At 52.6% G+C, this 17,516-nt stretch overlaps 1 protein-coding gene across 4 annotated transcripts in view; it reads left to right on the forward strand.

Annotated features, from left to right (window-relative positions):
• The window catches only part of RPTOR (regulatory associated protein of MTOR complex 1), a 345,589-nt gene that overhangs the window by 306,022 nt on the left and 22,051 nt on the right, over positions 1-17,516 (forward strand). For 2 of the 4 annotated variants that reach the window (XM_082678814.1, XM_082678816.1), the window contains exons 21-25: positions 3,472-3,590; positions 8,985-9,088; positions 9,700-9,883; positions 11,432-11,545; positions 17,159-17,264. In XM_082678814.1, the coding sequence (XP_082534940.1) occupies positions 3,472-3,590; positions 8,985-9,088; positions 9,700-9,883; positions 11,432-11,545; positions 17,159-17,264 (627 nt within the window). The remainder of the gene's footprint in view (positions 1-3,471; positions 3,591-8,984; positions 9,089-9,699; positions 9,884-11,431; positions 11,546-17,158; positions 17,265-17,516) is intronic. The other 2 variants (XM_082678815.1, XM_082678817.1) reach the window with 1 other exon arrangement.

The raw sequence follows: 17,516 nt of genomic DNA on the forward strand, positions 1-17,516 counted from the left end.
ACCCTCCCAGAGGGGCTCAGAGTCAGGGTCACCAAGAGGGGAAATGCAGAAGCCCCAGGCCCTGGGAGCTGATTCCCAGGGAGGCGCCCGGGCCCGCATCATGCGATAGAGCGTCAGGGTTGGTGACCCCTGAGACCCAGGCAACAGGTCACAAGTGACAGCTCCTGCCTCCAGGGGGCTCCACCTTCCTTCTCCAAGCTGCCTTGCCAGCCCCCGGGGACTCTGGGGCCCAGAGTTGACCACAAAGCTCTGAGCAAATTTTCCTGAGTCCAGTGCTATTTAGAAAGTTGTGGCCATTGCTCTGAAAAATAAATCCTAAAACCATTAGTTATGATCTTTTATTACTTTTAGTCTAGACATGAAAATAGGCTCTCAGCGCTTATGGGGACTTTGGCAAGTGCCAGACACGGCACCCTGTCTGAGCTGGCTCAGCCCAGCGGTACCCCCCCATCCCCACGGGGGCTACACCCGCGTTCTCGTCGTTCCAGAGGCCCGAGCTCTGTGCTGCACAGATTCAGAACGTTCCGATTTGGAGACAGCAGATGTAAAACCAGGACAGTTCACAGAACAGAGAGGCTGGGGGGTGGTGGCCAGCCCCAGGAGAGCAGTGACGTGGAGACAGCAATTCCAGGTCCCTGTTCTGTGTTTTCACAAGTAAATCGTATACCATTCACTGTGGTCAAGGACACTACAAAACTTAGATTTTTAAAAATTCCCTGTTGAATCACAAGCAGAGTGATATCAAAGTCGAAATCTTCTGCAAGAGAGTCAACAATAGTAATAAAAACTGAGATTTTGTAAAGTGAACAGTACCCCTTCCTCATTGCACAGTGCCACGCTGCACCCCTTCCTCACGTTTATACCAAAGGTGCCTTGATTAAGGCCCTTGTGTGCTCAGGTGTCTGCCCTGGACCATCACCCTAGTAAGGAGGCCCCTTGGCCCCCACTGTTCCCCCCACTTCCCCACGGACCTGTTACCACGGGTCCGTCATCTGTAGTCAAGCAGATTTACTGTGCCCTTCACAGCCCTCTTGTCACACAGGTCGGCTGCTGCCCTGATCACTCTGAGCTCAGAAACAACGGAGGGGAGAGAATTTTGCCCAGTGGCTGTGGTGACTGTGTGGGGTCTTTGTAGGAACGTCCCATCCGTGGGGCCAGTTCTCCCGTCTGAGTGAGCCACGTCCATGAACGTGCTTCGCCTCGTTCCCCCGTGCGTCATGAATCGGGACCGTCTGCAGAGTGAGTGTGGAGCGGCTTCTCCCACCCTCCTCCTCTGGGGAGACGAGAAATAGCAGTGGCCTGGTGGCCCTTCACCGCAGCAGGTTCCTATGGCAGCCGATCTGCTAGGACAGGAAAGCAGCTTCTAGGAAATTTCCCCAAAGAGATTCCGACTGCCTTGACAAACAGCCCTGAGAATTTGTAAATCTGGGCAGCTGTCATGAGCCATGGCATTTGAGAGTCAAGAGGTTTTTGTTGTGTTTCTACACTGAGTAGGGCAGAGGACAGCAGGGAGGACAGGTGTGTGTTTCCATGTGGACTGTTCCCTAGCTCATGGTCCCCTCTGTGCAAGAGTGCGTCTGCCTGACGTTACTCACCAAACGAAGGTCCAAATTTATACTAGACCCAAGTCCCTGGATGTGCCCTCCTGATTCCTGTGGGCCACGAGCTTTCGAGAGTGACTTTCCTCGCACACAGTAGGTGCTCAAACTGGTGCTGATGCACGCATGCCAAATGAGTACCTGATGGGGCGTTGCTCTGACCATAGAACACTCTTCGCCCTTGGTGGCGGGAGGTGCGTTCCAGGCCCCGCCTCTCGGAGGTTGGCCTGCGCAGGCAGCTGTGCTCCTGCAGAATTATTTAGAGGCCGCAGCAGCTGTCAGCTCCTCTTCCCAGAACTAGGGTGGAAGGATAAGGCGACGGGAGTTTTGTGAACGCTCACTGGGAGGTATTTTATGTGTGGTGGTCCCCTGGGGAATGCGGCCACGCCACATGCGATTGAGGGGTTGGCCTCCTCCAGCTCCATCACCCTGTGAACAGGCAGGCGTACAGCGGGCAGGCCCTGCAAACGTAGGCACCACAGTCCCTGTGGAAAGGGGGCTGGGACCCTGTCGCCTCCCGTTACAAATGAGAGGGTGTCGGGTGCGGTGAGCTAGGACTTGTCCGTAAGCATCGACGTAGGACACACAAGAGAAGCTGACCTTTACTCTAAACCTTCGTCCAATCCCTCTTCTGTGATTTGAATGTTGTATAAAACTCTTTGAACAATGGTGTCCATCAGGAAACACTGTCCTCCAGTGGCCCTTCTTGTGCTTAAATTCTTCATAATTAGAGGGACTTTGTTAACTAGGGGCTGGCTGGTCAGATGGCATGAGATCACAGCTTGTTCGAAATCCTCTGTTACTCCCTGTCTGTCGTTGAACAAGCACTTGCTTTTCAACAAACCAATTGTCCAGCTTCCCCCAAATAAAAAGGATGCAGTGGTATATGGCGGCCTCCTCATTCGGCCACGTGCGTTCAAACTCTTCATCCTTTGGATGCTAGGCCTTGCTGTCCTCCTCTGTAAAGCCTGGGGTGATGCCTGCAGCTAGGACGGTGAGGTTAAATAGGACTGAGCCGCCTTCCCTGGGGGTGGCCTCCCATCCCTCATAAATGTTCCTTCCCTGGGCTTCCCTGGTGGCACAGTGGTTGAGAGTCCGCCTGCCGATGCAGGGGACACGGGTTCATGACCCAGTCCAGGAGGATCCCACATGCCGCGGAGCAGCTGGGTCCGTGAGCCATGGCCACTGAGCCTGCGTGTCCGGAGCCTGTGCTCCGCAACAGGAGAGGCCACAACAGTGAGAGGCCTGCATACCGCAAAAAAAAAAAAAAAAAAAAAAAAATGTTCCTTACCTTTCCTTCGGATCCACGATTTACCCCATCTGTGTTTATGTCCCATCTCATCTGCCTTGGCACCCAGGCACTCGGCAGGCCCTAATGTGGAGAGCACACTCGGGAGGTGCTGGATGCCTGGGGAGGTCCTGGGGAGCGTGGGCAGAAGACTCAGTGAGTCACCGAGACCAGAGCAGGCCATGAATGCAGAGGGAGGTGTGGACGGGGACTCAGCCAACATTCTCCACTCGGGTGGGCCATGACAGCTCCTAGAAATCTAGGCGTTAAATCCAGTGCTGGATAGTACTCTCCAGGCAGCCAAGGCCTGAAAGGAAGTCCTGCCCTTTTCTAACTTTTCCTTCTAGAAAGATCCAGCCACAGGAGGTGAAATTGTGTGATCAAGCCTGTTCACCACCTGGGATTTCTGAATCTCTGGGCCCCTTATCAGATAACAAAACCGGAGCTTCCTGTAACCCCAGCTCTTCTAAGTGTCCACCCCTGATGCATGGTTAGGTCTTCAGAAGAGGGAGCTACCCCAGAAGCTGCCCCAGCATGCAGCAGCAGCTCCTTGTTGTTAAAACAGCTCCCATTTCTCTTTCCTAGGAGTTTCATTCAATAGTGTTTACACTCAAATTTGGAGAGTCTTGCTACATCTGGCTGCGGATCCCTATCCAGATGTTTCCGATTTGGCTATGAAAGTACTCAACAGCATTGCCTACAAGGTACGTGTGAAGGGCGTTCTTTGTGAAGCTCTCAGGACCCTGGTTTTCAATCATGAATGTTCAAGCAGAGAACTCCAGTCATGTTCAGGTCTACGCATGGTTTAGGTTTAGAAACTTAGAACGAGCGTTTTGAATCCAGAGATTCACAATATAGGCTAAATTCCATGTGCATGTAGCTTCAGGTGGGGCATGTGTCACTGCTTCTGCACACCCACATCAGGGCAGCAGAAAATTAGGTAAGGACATCTGTGTGACCCGTAGTGATGTCCTCTCTTTCATTCCTGGCACCAGTAACATACAACTTCTCTTATTCATGACTATTTCTGGCTAAAGGTACCTCTTCAAAGAACCAGCTTTTGGTTTCATTAGTACAATTGACCTCTGAACAACACAGGGGTTAGGGACACTAACCCTGACCCCCCGCAGTCAAAAATCAGCCTTTCCGATTCATGTCTCCACAACCCTGAATTCTGTAGTACTGCAGTGTGTGTTTATTGAAAAACGTGTATAAGTGGACCCGTGCAGTTCAAACCCACGTTGTCTAAGAGTCAGCTGTGTTTCTCTGTTGTTTTTCATTCTGTGTTTTATTGATACCTGCTTTTATATATATTGCTTCATTTCTTCTGCTTACTCTCAGTTTAATTTGCTCTTCTGATTCTAGTTTCTTAAGATGGAAGCTTAGGTCATTGATTTTAGTCCTTTCTTCTTTAGGGACTGTAAACTCTCCCAGTTCTTTTTGTGAGCTCTGGGAACTATTTGGCCTTTCAGTGGTTCTTTCCCCACCCTCATGGGTTTTCACGCCACCCCCAAGCAGATTTGAGGGGCCTCCCCTGCAGACCCTGGAAGCCCTCTCCTCTCTGCCCTGCAGATTCTAGCCACCTAGGCTTCCATGTCACTCCGATTGGTCCCCTCTGCTAGCTGCACTGCTGGGCTCTGTCTGGATACCCTTCCCCCACCACAGCCGGGTCTGCAGGAAACTGACTGCAGGCCAGGAGCTGGGCAGTGATTCCCCTTCTCTCAGCAGTACCCAGTGCCCAATGTCCGAAAACAGCTGTTTCTTTTTTTTTTCTGTTTTCCAGCTGTTTATGGAAGTTGGACAGTTTACATGCAGTTAATCTTTCATGAATGGAACAATAATGAATGCCACAAAGAAGTCATTCGTTATAGCATTTTTAAAGATTTTCGTAACTTTTTGATTAAATTTTAGGCTTGCAGACAAGTTACAGGAAAAGTACAGGGAAATATTGTCACGTGTCACAGTTTACCTGGCGTGTCTCTATCCTCATCTGACCCTAATCACTAACGAGGGGTCGTCCTCAGGCTGCCACTTGCCTGAAGGTACGTGGCTTACTCATAGCTTCCCTCCTGGGCTGTTATTTTTTTTCCAAACTGGTTATCAAGCCCTCCTATTTGCTGCCGCCTCACTGGGGTTGGCCTCCCACGTAGCCCAACCTCCTGCAGCACCTGGCCTCCTGTTGGCACCATATTTGTGTGGTGTTCAATTCCCCCACCGACGTTATTCTTCACTGGTGAAGTTCTGTCTTTTCCTGGATGATTGAATCATCTCATTGTCTGTGGCTGCTACTTCAGCTTCTGGTAGCATCACAAGTAGTAATAACAGAGCCTCATCGTGTACCCAGTCTTAAACTGTTGTAGCAGTCAGCTTCCTCTTCCTCCTTAAAGAAGCAATGAGGATAATTCAGGAGCACATTCTGGGTTTAACCCCAGCCTCTGGTCACACGTGTGACTCTCTCTGGAAGCAGAGACTCCTAGGTACACAGTGTTCGCTGCACTTCCTGCCTGTGAGCACTGCCAACCTCATGGCTGAAGTGCTAGGCATTACTGTTGGCCGACTCGGGACTATCGGGTAGTTTATTCCACTCTGACCTCCCCTTGCGCCCAGTGAGCCCCTCGCCCACTTTCTTCATCATCCTACTGCATGACACGCCACAAAGGCACCTGAGTGCTGTTCCATCCTCAGGGAGTGTGGAGTCTTCTCAGTGTCTATAGAAAAGAGGCCAGTGAATTAAGTTAATTTTTTCATTCTGTAATACAAAACTAAGAAATAGTCTAATCATCTGCTTTTTCAACTAAGAATAGGATTGATTCAAAAATTAAACTTTTCTAAAATATATGTTTGTTACAACATATTAGGGCCTGTGACCAAGGGAGGGAGGAAGTACAGTCTTGGGGAAAGAAACAGAGGAAAAGGAAGGAGGTCCTGGAGAAAGGCACAGCGGACTCGAGTGGGTGTCGTCCTCCTCGTCTGTGAAAATGGAGCCTCCCTGCTCTGCCCGGTCCTGGCCTCACTGATGCGAGTTCCCCTCCCGCGAGGCCGAGGATTGAGGGCACCCAGGCACCCAGGAGAGCGGCTCTCCCAAGTGCCAGCTAATTCATCACAGTCACCACCGTTGCTTTAAGTGAATTCTACCTGGGACTTAGAGTCCAAAAGGAAAGTTTATATTATTTATCTAGGAAGTGTGGTTTACAGAAAAATTACTCTTTAGATAAATAGAGTCATGTGCTTTCATAGGTGTCCATTCTCAGTGCTCCAGCAACCAGAGGCTCTGCCTCATGCTTAGCCCAGAATTAACTGTAGACGATCCTTTGGGGAATTACCTCCTCCCACATGAATCCAGATCTTTGGTATGCAGTTAACAGGGACTTTTCTGAAATACTCCATCCCCCAAGAGAGAGCAGCCAAAAGCCTCCGTTGGTATCCTAAACCCTGACTGTGTCGAGATCCAGTTGGGAAACTCGCTGTCCTCATCACCTCTGTAGGGTGTTTTCTCTGCACTGGATCACGCTTTCCTGCATCCCTGTGAGGTGACGTGTTCTAGTGGAAGATCTGCAGAGTAAGAAAGCGCTGGGAGCGGGAGACAGAGGGGGTGTCTTATTGCAGCCCCAGGCTCCCGTTACAGCGACCACCCCCATTAACTGCATGGGGGCGGGGAGCACAGGTGGGGCTGTGTGAGTGTCCCTGCAAATCATTTCTATGTTTGCACTGGGCTAAGAGGGTACATCTGACCTAGAATCCTACTAACAAGGTGTTTGCCACTCTCTAAAAAGTTGGCTTGTAGCCCTAATTATGACCTCCCACTGCTGCCCTTCCTCTTCTGGACTCAACACTTGTTGGGAAGGGAACTCACCTCAGGCCATCATCAAAGCGCGTCTGCTGGTCCAGTGACTCCAGTGCAGCGTCATGGAGGGAGAATGACAGGGTGTTGACACCGTGAGAACAATGGGCAAGTGTGCTTGCAGTGGATGGGGCTCGCGGTGAGGTCCTGGGGTCTCTCAGACCCACGCTCCATCCTCCTCCATATACAGCCCAAGCCTGACATCCAGCAAGCACACCGGTGTTTCTCCGTTACCCTTTCCTGGCAGTGTGCTCTCTGTGTGAAACGGCGACTGGCACCAGCACAGAAAGGGGCCTTCCTGGAGGGCATCTCCCACAACCTGCTCGCCACCTGCTCCCGGAGCAGCCTCCATCCACACCAATCCCACGGACAGGCAGGTCTGCGTGGCCACCCCCCACTCATGCTCACCACTGCAGCACTGCTGCAGTGAATGTTTGTTGCACGAATAGGAAACGTTAGGCAAAGAAGCTTCATCTAAGCCTGAAACCCTAGGATTGATCACCAGTCATGGGGCCTCCCCAACCAGTGACATGCCCACCTCTCAGGATTTCCAGAACGGATGCAAAACTAGAGCTGTGTGCAGCAGCCGTCAGCGTGAACTGCATTAAAAAATCACGGCTGTCTTCTTTGCCCTCGAGGCTGAGACAGAACAAGCCAGGGCTGTGCCACCTCCACCCCCAGGGAAGAGCAAGGAAGCAGAGTTAGTCACCCCAGGCCCACGCGCTTCTTCCCTTTTGGAGCCTCCTTGGAGGGGAGCAGTCGGGGTGGGGGTCTCAGGGGAGATCAGCACCGTGGGCTCCAGCTCAGGCAGTGGCAGAGCCTCTGTGCTCAGGGAAACTTTGAAAGGTCGTGGATTCAACCGAAGTCTGCATTTCAACCCCAAAGTTTTCTGTCTCTCCTCTGTCTCTCTCCCACTGATTTTCTAGAAATTTTGAGGAGACACATATTCGGTTTATAGTTTCTTAGCTTAAATTTCTTTTCTCCTTTTAGACCTCTTAAGGGATCATTTGGCTCTCAGGCTTTGTTGGGGTTGCATGTGTGTGGAGGCCAAATAACTTAAATAGCAAAGCAAAACAAACACAAACAATACAACTTTTATAATTCAAAAAATAAAAAAGTTTTTATAGGCTGGTTATGATTCAGTTCTTGCTGTTTGCATTTCAAAGTGAAGGATTATCTGGGACACATTGGTATTATGTTGGTGGTTTTGTATTCTGTAATTTTCTACCTGTCAGCTGAATAGAGGTATGGCCTTCCTAACTGCTGAGAGAATAAGCCAGAATTTGAGGGTCTTCTGTAAGTAGCCAGTCCAGGGTTCCCCTGGAGCATCACCTCATGAAGGTCGAGGCTCCGCCCATCTCGCTGGGTGACACCCAATCTTCGAGAACTGAGCCTGGCACCAGCCACACTTGGGCAAGTGGTGGCCAACAGCCGCCATTCCTGTTCTCTTCCTGCCAGAGTGGCACCCCCTCCACAGCATCAGCCCCTTTCTGGTCCTTTCACCCTGGATGTCCAGATCCAGCAGGCCCATCCAGCTGTCCAGCACTCAGAACAGAGGTCCAGGAAAGAACTTGGCGTCAGTGGGTCCACCAGTAGCTACGCAGTGACACCCCTGTTTGCTTATTGTCTCCTCCACCATTTAAAAAAATCACAACAAAGCTGCTTCCCTCCTGACTGCCAGCCCAGGCTGGCACAGACCCTCTGCTGGGTAAAATACCAAACCTGCACGTGATCATGGGAGGAAGTGCACAGACCTGGGTCTTGTCTCCATTCACAAAATGCTGCACCCAAGGTGCTGTTTTGAGCCTGTGCCGAAACATGACAACGAACAACCGAGGCTGAGCCTAGGCGGGCTCCTTCCCAAGTGCCAGCTCTGCCCAGGAAGCTGCTCCCTCCGGGGGAGCTCCTGCCATGAGAGGGAGCCTGGAGAGCCTTCTCCCCAACTTCCAGACCCCTCCACTCCTCATTAGTCCCAGTGCAGTTTTGTGACAGCATTTCGGGGCGGGGGGCGTCCTTGGAGCCTCACTGAACCAGGTGAATACTTTCCAGAAAAGCAACAGAATATCATTTTATCTAGCGGGTGACATTTGTGGGGAAAATTTTAACTGGGACCTTCCATTCCTATGAGATTTCCTCAGCCAAAAGCCTTTTTCTGTGATTTGGAAGCCACTCAAAAGCAGCCACCAACCTGTGCTTGTCTTGTAGCCTCAGGTTGTCACAGTGACCACCCACCTCACTTGTCCCTTTGTTCCTTCAGGCCACAGTGAACGCCCGGCCTCAGCGCATCCTCACCACCTCTTCCCTCACTCAGTCGGCACCCGCCAGCCCCACCAACAAGGGCATCCACATCCACCAGGCGGGGTGAGTGTGGGCAGCTGCCTTCCGGGGTCTGGGGAGGTTCCCAGCACGGCCTCCCCCCGCCTCCCCCTCCCTCTCCAGCCTGCAGGCTCTCTCTCACACCCCGACATCTTCTCATCTGAGCCCCTCCTAGAATCCTTTCCTACCTTTATCTGCACAATTGTGACAGCAAAAGTTGACCTGAACCTGACTCCATTCAGAATTTTATCAGAGAGGGTCCGTGTCTTCCAGTGAGTGACCAGCAGGGTGGAACCCTCCACTTAATCAGTGTTCACAGAGCTGTGCACGGGATCTCGAGAGTAGACGTGCCCTGCACCCTCCTGGAGCCTACTCAAAGTCCTGACTGAGTTTGCCTCCGGCTGCATTGGTTTTCAGGGGAAGATGGTTCTTAGAACCTGCAGGCAGAAGCTAGAAGGGGTCATTAATTCAGCATCAGCACCTCAGGTTTGGAAGTCACGTTGACAAGCCATGCGATTGAGGGTGGTCCGAGCTGGTGACCCTGGGCCCATTCGCAGGATCTGGGAGTGGGCAGTACTAGGGGAAGTTGCTTAGGGTTTGGTTTCAAAGGAGTGCGTTCTGGGTAAAACACAGTGTTTCTTTTTTCCCGACGGCAGAGGCTCCCCGCCAACATCCAGTGCAAGCAGCTCCAGCCTGACCAACGACGTGGCCAAGCAGCCGGTCAGCCGAGACCTGCCTGCAGGCCGGCCAGGCACCACAGGCCCCGTGGCGGTGCAGTACACACCCCACTCCCACCAGTTCCCCCGGACACGGAAGATGTTCGACAAGGGCCCAGACCAGGTACGGATGTGGTTTTAAACACTAACTCTAATGGGCTTGGGTGCTGGGACGTTCGCTCCTGAGAGGAGAGGCACCACCTCGGGCGACGGGGTGCATGTGGCCTCGGCCCGGGTGCAGAAAGCCGTGAGCCACCGACGGCTCTGGGCTCCTGCCCCCACGTCTGGGCAGATACTGCAGGGTGTCCCTCTTCCTCCTGCAGCCCCTTGTTCTGGGTTCACTCTTGGCAGCGTCCATGTAACAAGCAGCACATGGGCTGATTGGCTTTTTCCCTTCTCAGTCAATAGCATTTGTCTCCACTAAACGTGGCAGCTGCTCCACAGAAGCGCTTATTCTGACAGGTTGTTTGCTTTTTCCATCAACATTCAATTATGCCCCGTAGGTGGGTGTGGTCTCAGCCGCTAAGTTAAACGAGGCCGTTCAGGAGAGGGAGGAATTGGCGTCCTTGTTTGTCAGGGTTGTGAGAACACATAACAGGTGGACACAAAAGCTGGGGCCTCGTGTCTTGTCCAGACTGCTTGCTGCTGTCCCGGCCAAGCACAAACGGTATAGCGAGGGTGTTCTGAATGCGCCAAGGACACGTCTCAGCTCACCAGTGACCGGCAATTTAACAGGAAGGTCACAGCAGCCTGCACCCTGACTTTGGAACTAGATGCAGGTGTTGGGGATGGACAGGTGTCCACACCTGCCACCGGCCCCGCCCACCTGGCTTTGGAGCTGCCTGCTCCCCTCGCCTCGATGGCTGAGGAACAAAAACGGCCACAACGCCAGGTGCCATGTTTAGCCTCCCGGCTGGACCCTACATGGGGCAGCCAGGCAGGAGTGGCTGGACCATGATCCGTGGGTCCTGGCCCAGCAGAGCCGCGAGGTGGCGGCAGGTGGCTGCGGTTCCCCTGTCAGGCGGGAGGTAAGACCTTATTGCTGACCCCATCTGTGGGATTTTCCACCCAGCGTGTCTCCCTGGGTAGCGGGGGCTGCTCTGTGAGGCACTTCTCACGCCTGACCACGTGCAGTGAGGCAAACCCCTGCTCTGCCATCCTGGCCCCCATTGGTTCTGCAGCGGGGAACAAACTGAACCATTGTCCCAGTGAGCAGAGCCACGTGTTTTAAGTTTTAATGCTTAGAAGTCCCAGTTGGCCCAAGCTCTACTGTGCTCTTATCCAGGAGCCAGAGGGTAGGCCAAGGTCCTATGTGTATGACTGGCCTGGTGGGAGTGGCGGCCCTGGGACCAAGCAACAAAGTCCTCGTGGGGCTGCTGACTCAGCACCGATGGCAAATGTCAGGGACTCTGCAGCCCAGGCCACCTCAGCCAGCCCTGGGGGATGCTCGACCTCTGAGCGCAGACTCAGAGCCCTGTCCTGACAGTCGGGGTTCCTTGGGCACCAGGACGCAGAAGTGAGGGGACCACGGAGATATTGCCCGCAGAAGCCTGACCCCTGTGCCTTGGTCTCCAGGGATGGACTGTCTCGAGCTCACAAAGAAGTTCGGGGGTGACGTGACTAACTCTGTTTCTGTCTTCTCCTCCCCTCCTCCTTTCCAAATGCCCCGAAGACCACTGACGACCCGGATGATGCTGCCGGGCACAAAAGTTTCATTTCGGCCACAATGCAGACAGGGTTCTGCGACTGGAGCGCGCGGTACTTCGCCCAGCCTGTCATGAAGGTAGTGGTGTGTCAGCAGCTCTCTGGGTTTAAAGCCAGAATCCCCTGGCATGCACTGCCCCCATCTCCTCAGCAAACGCACACAGGACTCCAGAGCCCCGGCCTCAGGCCTGGGTGTCTGAACCCCTCTGCTCTGAGCTCAAGGTCTGATCCTCACTGGTTTGCTCACTGTGACCCTCGGGGGCCACATGCTGTGACTCCTAGCAGCCCAGGTGCAGTTGCGCAGGCCCTGCCCTGAGCCGTGGCCCGGGGCAGGTGCTGGCTGCACAGGGCCCTGCTATGCCCACTGGCCTCCTGTCCCACCGAGGGTGGCTGTTGAGGGGACGCCAGATTGCTGTCATGGTAGCTGGTATTAACAGGTAAAAAACAGTAAAAGAAACAGACCTCACTTACCTGCCTTTTCCGAGCTTGCCAGTATAAAATGTGCCATTTTGTCTTGATTAGCAAGGTCATCCAGGTGGTCCCCAGGCCTCACTTGGGCCGCTTCTGGCTTTGGGGACTGTTGGACTAAGCTAGCTGACTGGGGTAATCTGGCTTATTCCGGGACACTGCCTTCCAGGTTTGATGACGTGACGTGTGTCCTCTTGCTACAGACTCAGGCCACACATTCAGGGTGCCAGGGTGAGACAGGGCAGTGCTGTCAGAGCTGAATCTTTGTGCCCGTCTTTCTGCAGGGAGTGCTGCAGGGGTTCATTTTAGACTTGCTGATCTAAAGCACGTTCTTACAAAACCACCTTCCTCTTCCCTCATAGGTAATGGAAAATTGAAAACTGCAGTTTATTCTCACTTGTATATCAAGCTACATAACCAAGTAATTTCCAGGCAGAGTATTTGGACTCTATTACAACTTTTCTCTGGCCTTCCTGTTTCCCTGTAGTGATACTGATTTTTGTCAGTTACAACACAGAATAACGGTTGTCAGTGCCTGAGGCAGGTGATAGAGTTCTCATTTATCAAGCCCCGTTGCTGAAAAGAAGCACCCTCTCAGTAGCGAAAACTAGGATCCACGGAAATGTCCAACAGGAGGGGAATGGTTAAAAAAGGATGAAGTATTTGATACGATATTATTGGAGCTATTAAAAAATAAAGCTTTGAAATTAGTAACATAAGAAAATGCTCATGATAAAATTTTTTTAAAAGGGAAAAAAAAGCAGGATGTAAACTGGCCACAGGATGGCCATACTTTCTACACTTAGCACGAAGTACCTTTATAATCAGGAAAAAAATATATTAAAGAAATGACCCCGGGACTTTCCTGGTGGCGCAGTGGTTAAGAATCTGCCTGCCAATGCAGGGGACAAGGGTTCGAGCCCTGGTCTGGGAAGATCCCACATGCTGCAGAGCAACTAAGCCCGTGCGCCACAACTGCTGAGCCTGCGTGCCACAACTACTGAAGCCCGTGCGCCTAGAGTCCGTGCTCCTCAACAAGAGAAGCCACCACCATGAGAAGCCCATGCACCGCAACGAAGAGTAGCCCCCACTCGCTGCAACTAGAGAAAGCCCACATGCAGAAACGAAGACCCAACACAGCCAAAAATAAATTTTTAAAAATAATAAAAAATAAAGAAATGACCCCAAGAGATCATTGAGGCCTGTTACAGTCAACCAAGTGTGTTGTCCACGCCAGGGTCGGCCTGCTCCTGCTGACCTGTCCGCCTGCAGACAGGACATCTCGGGCTCCTCTGGCTAAGGAAGGAGGGAGTAGGCAAACACCAGAATTTGTCCCAGGAGACAGTTCATCACTGGTGCTGTAGGTAGCGAGTTGTCCTTTAGATCTGTGGTACATACCATCTGCTTGAAAGTTAAGGGGGTTTAGTCTAATAGTAATGGAAGTTCAGTTTCGTTGATACAGTCTCCTGCTTAAGGCAAGTGCGGTCAAGTGACTTGGACTCTAGGTGGTTGGTCTGCCATCTCACTGAAACGGCAGTGACTGTAATTCTCGGAAGCTACTTGGTGGGGTGCTGAGTGGCTGTCCTTGAAGTCTCCAGGGATGCCTGTTCTCAGTCATCTACCTGTGGGGAGAAGTGGCATAGGTAATCCAAAACATGTTTCTCTTAAACTTAGAAATGAACTTGACTTTTCCCTAAGAATTTGCTTTCCTTTCCTCAGCACCGGGTACTCAGACTCAGAGTGCAGGTGCCCTCCAGCAGCGCACGTCAGCTGACCGCGGGGGGAGGCTCCGCAGGCGAGGGCTGCGGTTTGTGGGGACCTCTACTTACATGTTCACGTGTTTCACTCAGATGCAGACCCACAGCCACCACTGGAAAAGGCGAAACAAAGCTGCAGGGACAGAGAACAGAGGGCAGGGTGTTGGGCTGGGGCTGGGGGGAGGGCTTGACTACAGAGGGCACGTGGCAGTTTGAGGTGTGGGGGACTGTTCAACATGCTCACTGTGGTGGTGGTTACATACTGTGCCCAAAAGGGTGAAATTTAATGCATGTGAACTGTATCTCGGTCACCCTGATGCTTTACGAGAAGTGTGGCCTGATGATGAAAATGCCCATAGTTGGGTATCAGTACCTGCAGTGAACTCTGATCTGCACTTCAGAGCTTTTTCCTTGGCAGTCAGTGGTCTTCACCCCTTAGATGTCGTGCCCAGAGGTGGCAGGTTGAGCCGGGTCAGCCCGCAGCCAGTGCACACCCTCCCGGTACTGCTGACCCCCGTCATTGTTTGGGGAGGGTGTTTGTTATTAAACGAGGTGAGAGGCAAGCGCAGAGGTACTCTGTCCTGCCACAGAACTCGGCTTTGTTTCTGGTGGGAACCCAGGGAGCTCGGTGTCTGAGAATTTAGCATTGACATCATGAGCCTTCCCCAGGGGTCATGCTGCAATCATGATAGTCACGTGCCTGTCATGAATTTTATCCCGTGCACTTGAACCTCTTTAAATTCAGAGGCATTGAGGGTAAGACCCAGCCCTGTGATTCACAAATTCATCGTATGAGAACCTGCTCCACGTGGAAATGCCCGCCCTCAGGCTTCTGCAGACCCTCTGGTCTTCCTTTGTTCCCAAGCCCAGCCTGCCCCAGTGACAGGCGAGGAGCGAGGGGGACACCCTCACCAGCTGTCAGCCGCCAGCTCCTCAGGAGGCTTCAGGAGGCTTCAGCACCGTAATTGGTTTCTGTTTGAGGAAAAGCCAGGAGGTGTTAGGAATTCGAGGAGTGTCGTGATCCTAATCATGTAACACTATTTCCCACACCCACGTCCCTCCAGCTCTGCTTAGAGGAAAGCACAGCACAGTGTGGGTCTGGGCTTTTGTTTAGTCAGAAGCTTTTGTTCAGCCTGCAGAGCCATGGGGGAGGGGAGGAGCACATGAGCAGATGATTAAGAAAGGCTGAGTGGGAAATCGTCTGTCTGGTCCCTCCGTACATCCTTGTCCATCCCGGCCGGCCAACGCCGGCTGCTTCTCATGGCCTCTTCTGCTCTCTTGTCCTCTCCTCGTCTCACTCCACCCTCGCCTCCCACACTGTCCCACTGCTCTCCGCCCCTGCTTGTCCTAGTACTTCATGGCAATTATCCCCAAGACGATGCGTGCACTGGTTCCTGGGCTGTGGTTTAGTTCAGTTCAGTTCTGCAAGTCCTTCTCTGAGCTCAGCAGAGCCTGTATGCCCGTGGGACTGCTCCCGGGAGCGCCACGCTCTGCTGCTTAGGACTCAGCCCAGGGCAGTGATGCCTGGCTGTGCCGTGGAGGTCAGCCTGTCTGTGTCCCCAAGGCACGTGTGGCCACACTCCCATGCACAGCTGCCTCCCGTCCCCCTTCCTTCCTCCCACCTGCCCCCACCATGGGGAGTACAGTCCAGAACTTCATGCCTGCCTGTCCCACTCCCTTCCTGCTTGTCTAGACCCTTCCTCTAATATATTCCCGCAGAAACAAGAGATTTATTCAGGTGCAGTCTCAGTCTTTTCATGTGGGGTTTTCTTATTATTGTTCTACGTTATTGATTATTTGTTATTTGTTTTCAAATAATCTCTGGATTGTCATGAAACAAAACCAACTGGTAAAAACCCACCGTCTATCCCAAGTACCTTTGTGGGGTTATGTCTACAGCACTAACTGTGCTCTGGAGGCTCTGGGTGACTTTTCTTCGGTTGTCTCTGTGTCAGGATATCTTTGCTGTTTTGCTGGGTGTAGTTTTGTGATTTTTAAGAGAAAAAAAGGAGTGTAGCAGTGAAATGCTGGAACACAGAGGCCTCGGCACCTGTACACAGGGACGAGGTGAGGTTTGGGGTTGTTCATTTGTGATCAGAGATAACACAGAGCATTCTAGGAGAAGACACGAAAGTGCTCCATGACCATTTCATGTAATAACTGCCTAAAACGTGAGCTGAACTCCTCTCCGTGTAGACGTCACCTCATTTCTCAGCCACACTTACACACGGACACGTGCACATGACCACGTTCACTGTCCTTCATCCTGATGCTTTCTCCAGGATGAATATGGGCTCCTTCTGCCTGTGTGGTGTTGCCTGGCTGAGTACAAGGCTGGTTAACTCAGCTAAGTGGAAGAAGGGTTTTTCCTAGTTTACTCGATTCCTTTTGTATTTTGGGATTTTACAACTCTGAGTTTTCAAGCAGGGAACCAGAGTTAGCCAGATTGACTATGTGATTTAGGAGATACATCTTTTTTACATGACAAGTGATTGTTATGAATAAAGTAGACTTAAATCATAACTCATTATTTGCTAAGTGTGGCCCTCTCCTAGGCACACCCATCCGTAGCCCACAGGCACCCACGCCATGCACACACGCCAGCCATGAAGCGAGAAGGGCCCTTATCCAGGAAAGGGGACTGTTCCACAGCATCCATATACTCCACGTGCAGATAAACTCCGTCTCTTGAAAGCCGATTAGGGAGGGCAGAAGGGTCGAAGCTCCTTCCTCAGTCTCCACCTGTGCGGAATCCGATGCCAGCTTCACCCTCTGCTGCATTAGGTGGAGTGGGGCGGGCAGCAACTCCCAGAGAAGACCCCACCCTCAGGCCCGGCCTGCCTCTCGCAGCTGTCACAGGGTAGCCGTGCCCTGGCTGCTGTCCTCTGTCACTTCTCATGAGCTCGTTCATCTTCTAACCAGATGCCTCTGTTCCCTTTGGCATCAAACAATAAAAGCAAAAGTCTCTGAGCACAGCCCATCTTTTTCCGATTTTGCATTTAAGGGCAAGAAGGAGCAAATTTAGTGTCTGGCACAGCAGGGCCCTTTGTGTCCCCTCCTTCGGAAAACACCCAGCCCTAATCCCTGAATCTCCCCTCAAAATCTGTCTGCTTTGAAACCAGTCCCCCTGCTGCCCTGTCAGAGTGCGAGACTTCTGGCTTCCACCATTGGGCCGTCGTGGGGGCAGGGGTTTCCTAAGTCTCCACTCCGTGTCCCCGCGCCGGCCAGCCTTCCCCCCACCCGGTCCCAGGTCTCAGAGCCTCTAAGCCCAGCGGGCAGCAGTGAGCGGCACTCCCAGCATAGAGAGGGAAGCTGCTTCGGGGGTCCAGTGACCAACCTCTGACTGTAATGCTCTGCTCTAGCCTGCGGTAGGACACTGGACACTGGGCTGACCAGAGAACCCAGATTCTTTAGCACCTGCGGAGGACGAATCCTCTTATCTGGAAATAATTGTTTTTTTATTGTTGAAGATCCCGGAAGAGCATGACCTGGAGAGTCAGATCCGCAAGGAGCGGGAGTGGCGGTTTCTGCGAAACACCCGCGTCAGGAAGCAGGCGCAGCAGCTCATCCAGAAGGGTAAGCAGTGTCCCCAGGGGCCACCGCGGTCGTTGAGCAGGCGCCCACCCGCCCTTGTGCAGGGGAGAAGTGAGGCTGGCAGAGATGCTCGAGGGAGGGAGGAGTGCCAAGGTGGGGGCACCATCCGCCTGCCTGACAAAGCCTGGTCCCGGGAGACTCTGTGCCTTTGCCCTCAGGGAGACTTGGAAGCTCTCTGGGATCATCGTCCAGGGAAGCTCCTGTCTTGACTGGCAGCTTCTGGGCAATTGTGTC

Source organism: Grampus griseus, assembly GCF_964374135.1.
Source record: "Grampus griseus genome assembly, chromosome: 20".
In the NCBI taxonomy this organism is placed as follows: domain Eukaryota; kingdom Metazoa; phylum Chordata; class Mammalia; order Artiodactyla; family Delphinidae; genus Grampus; species Grampus griseus.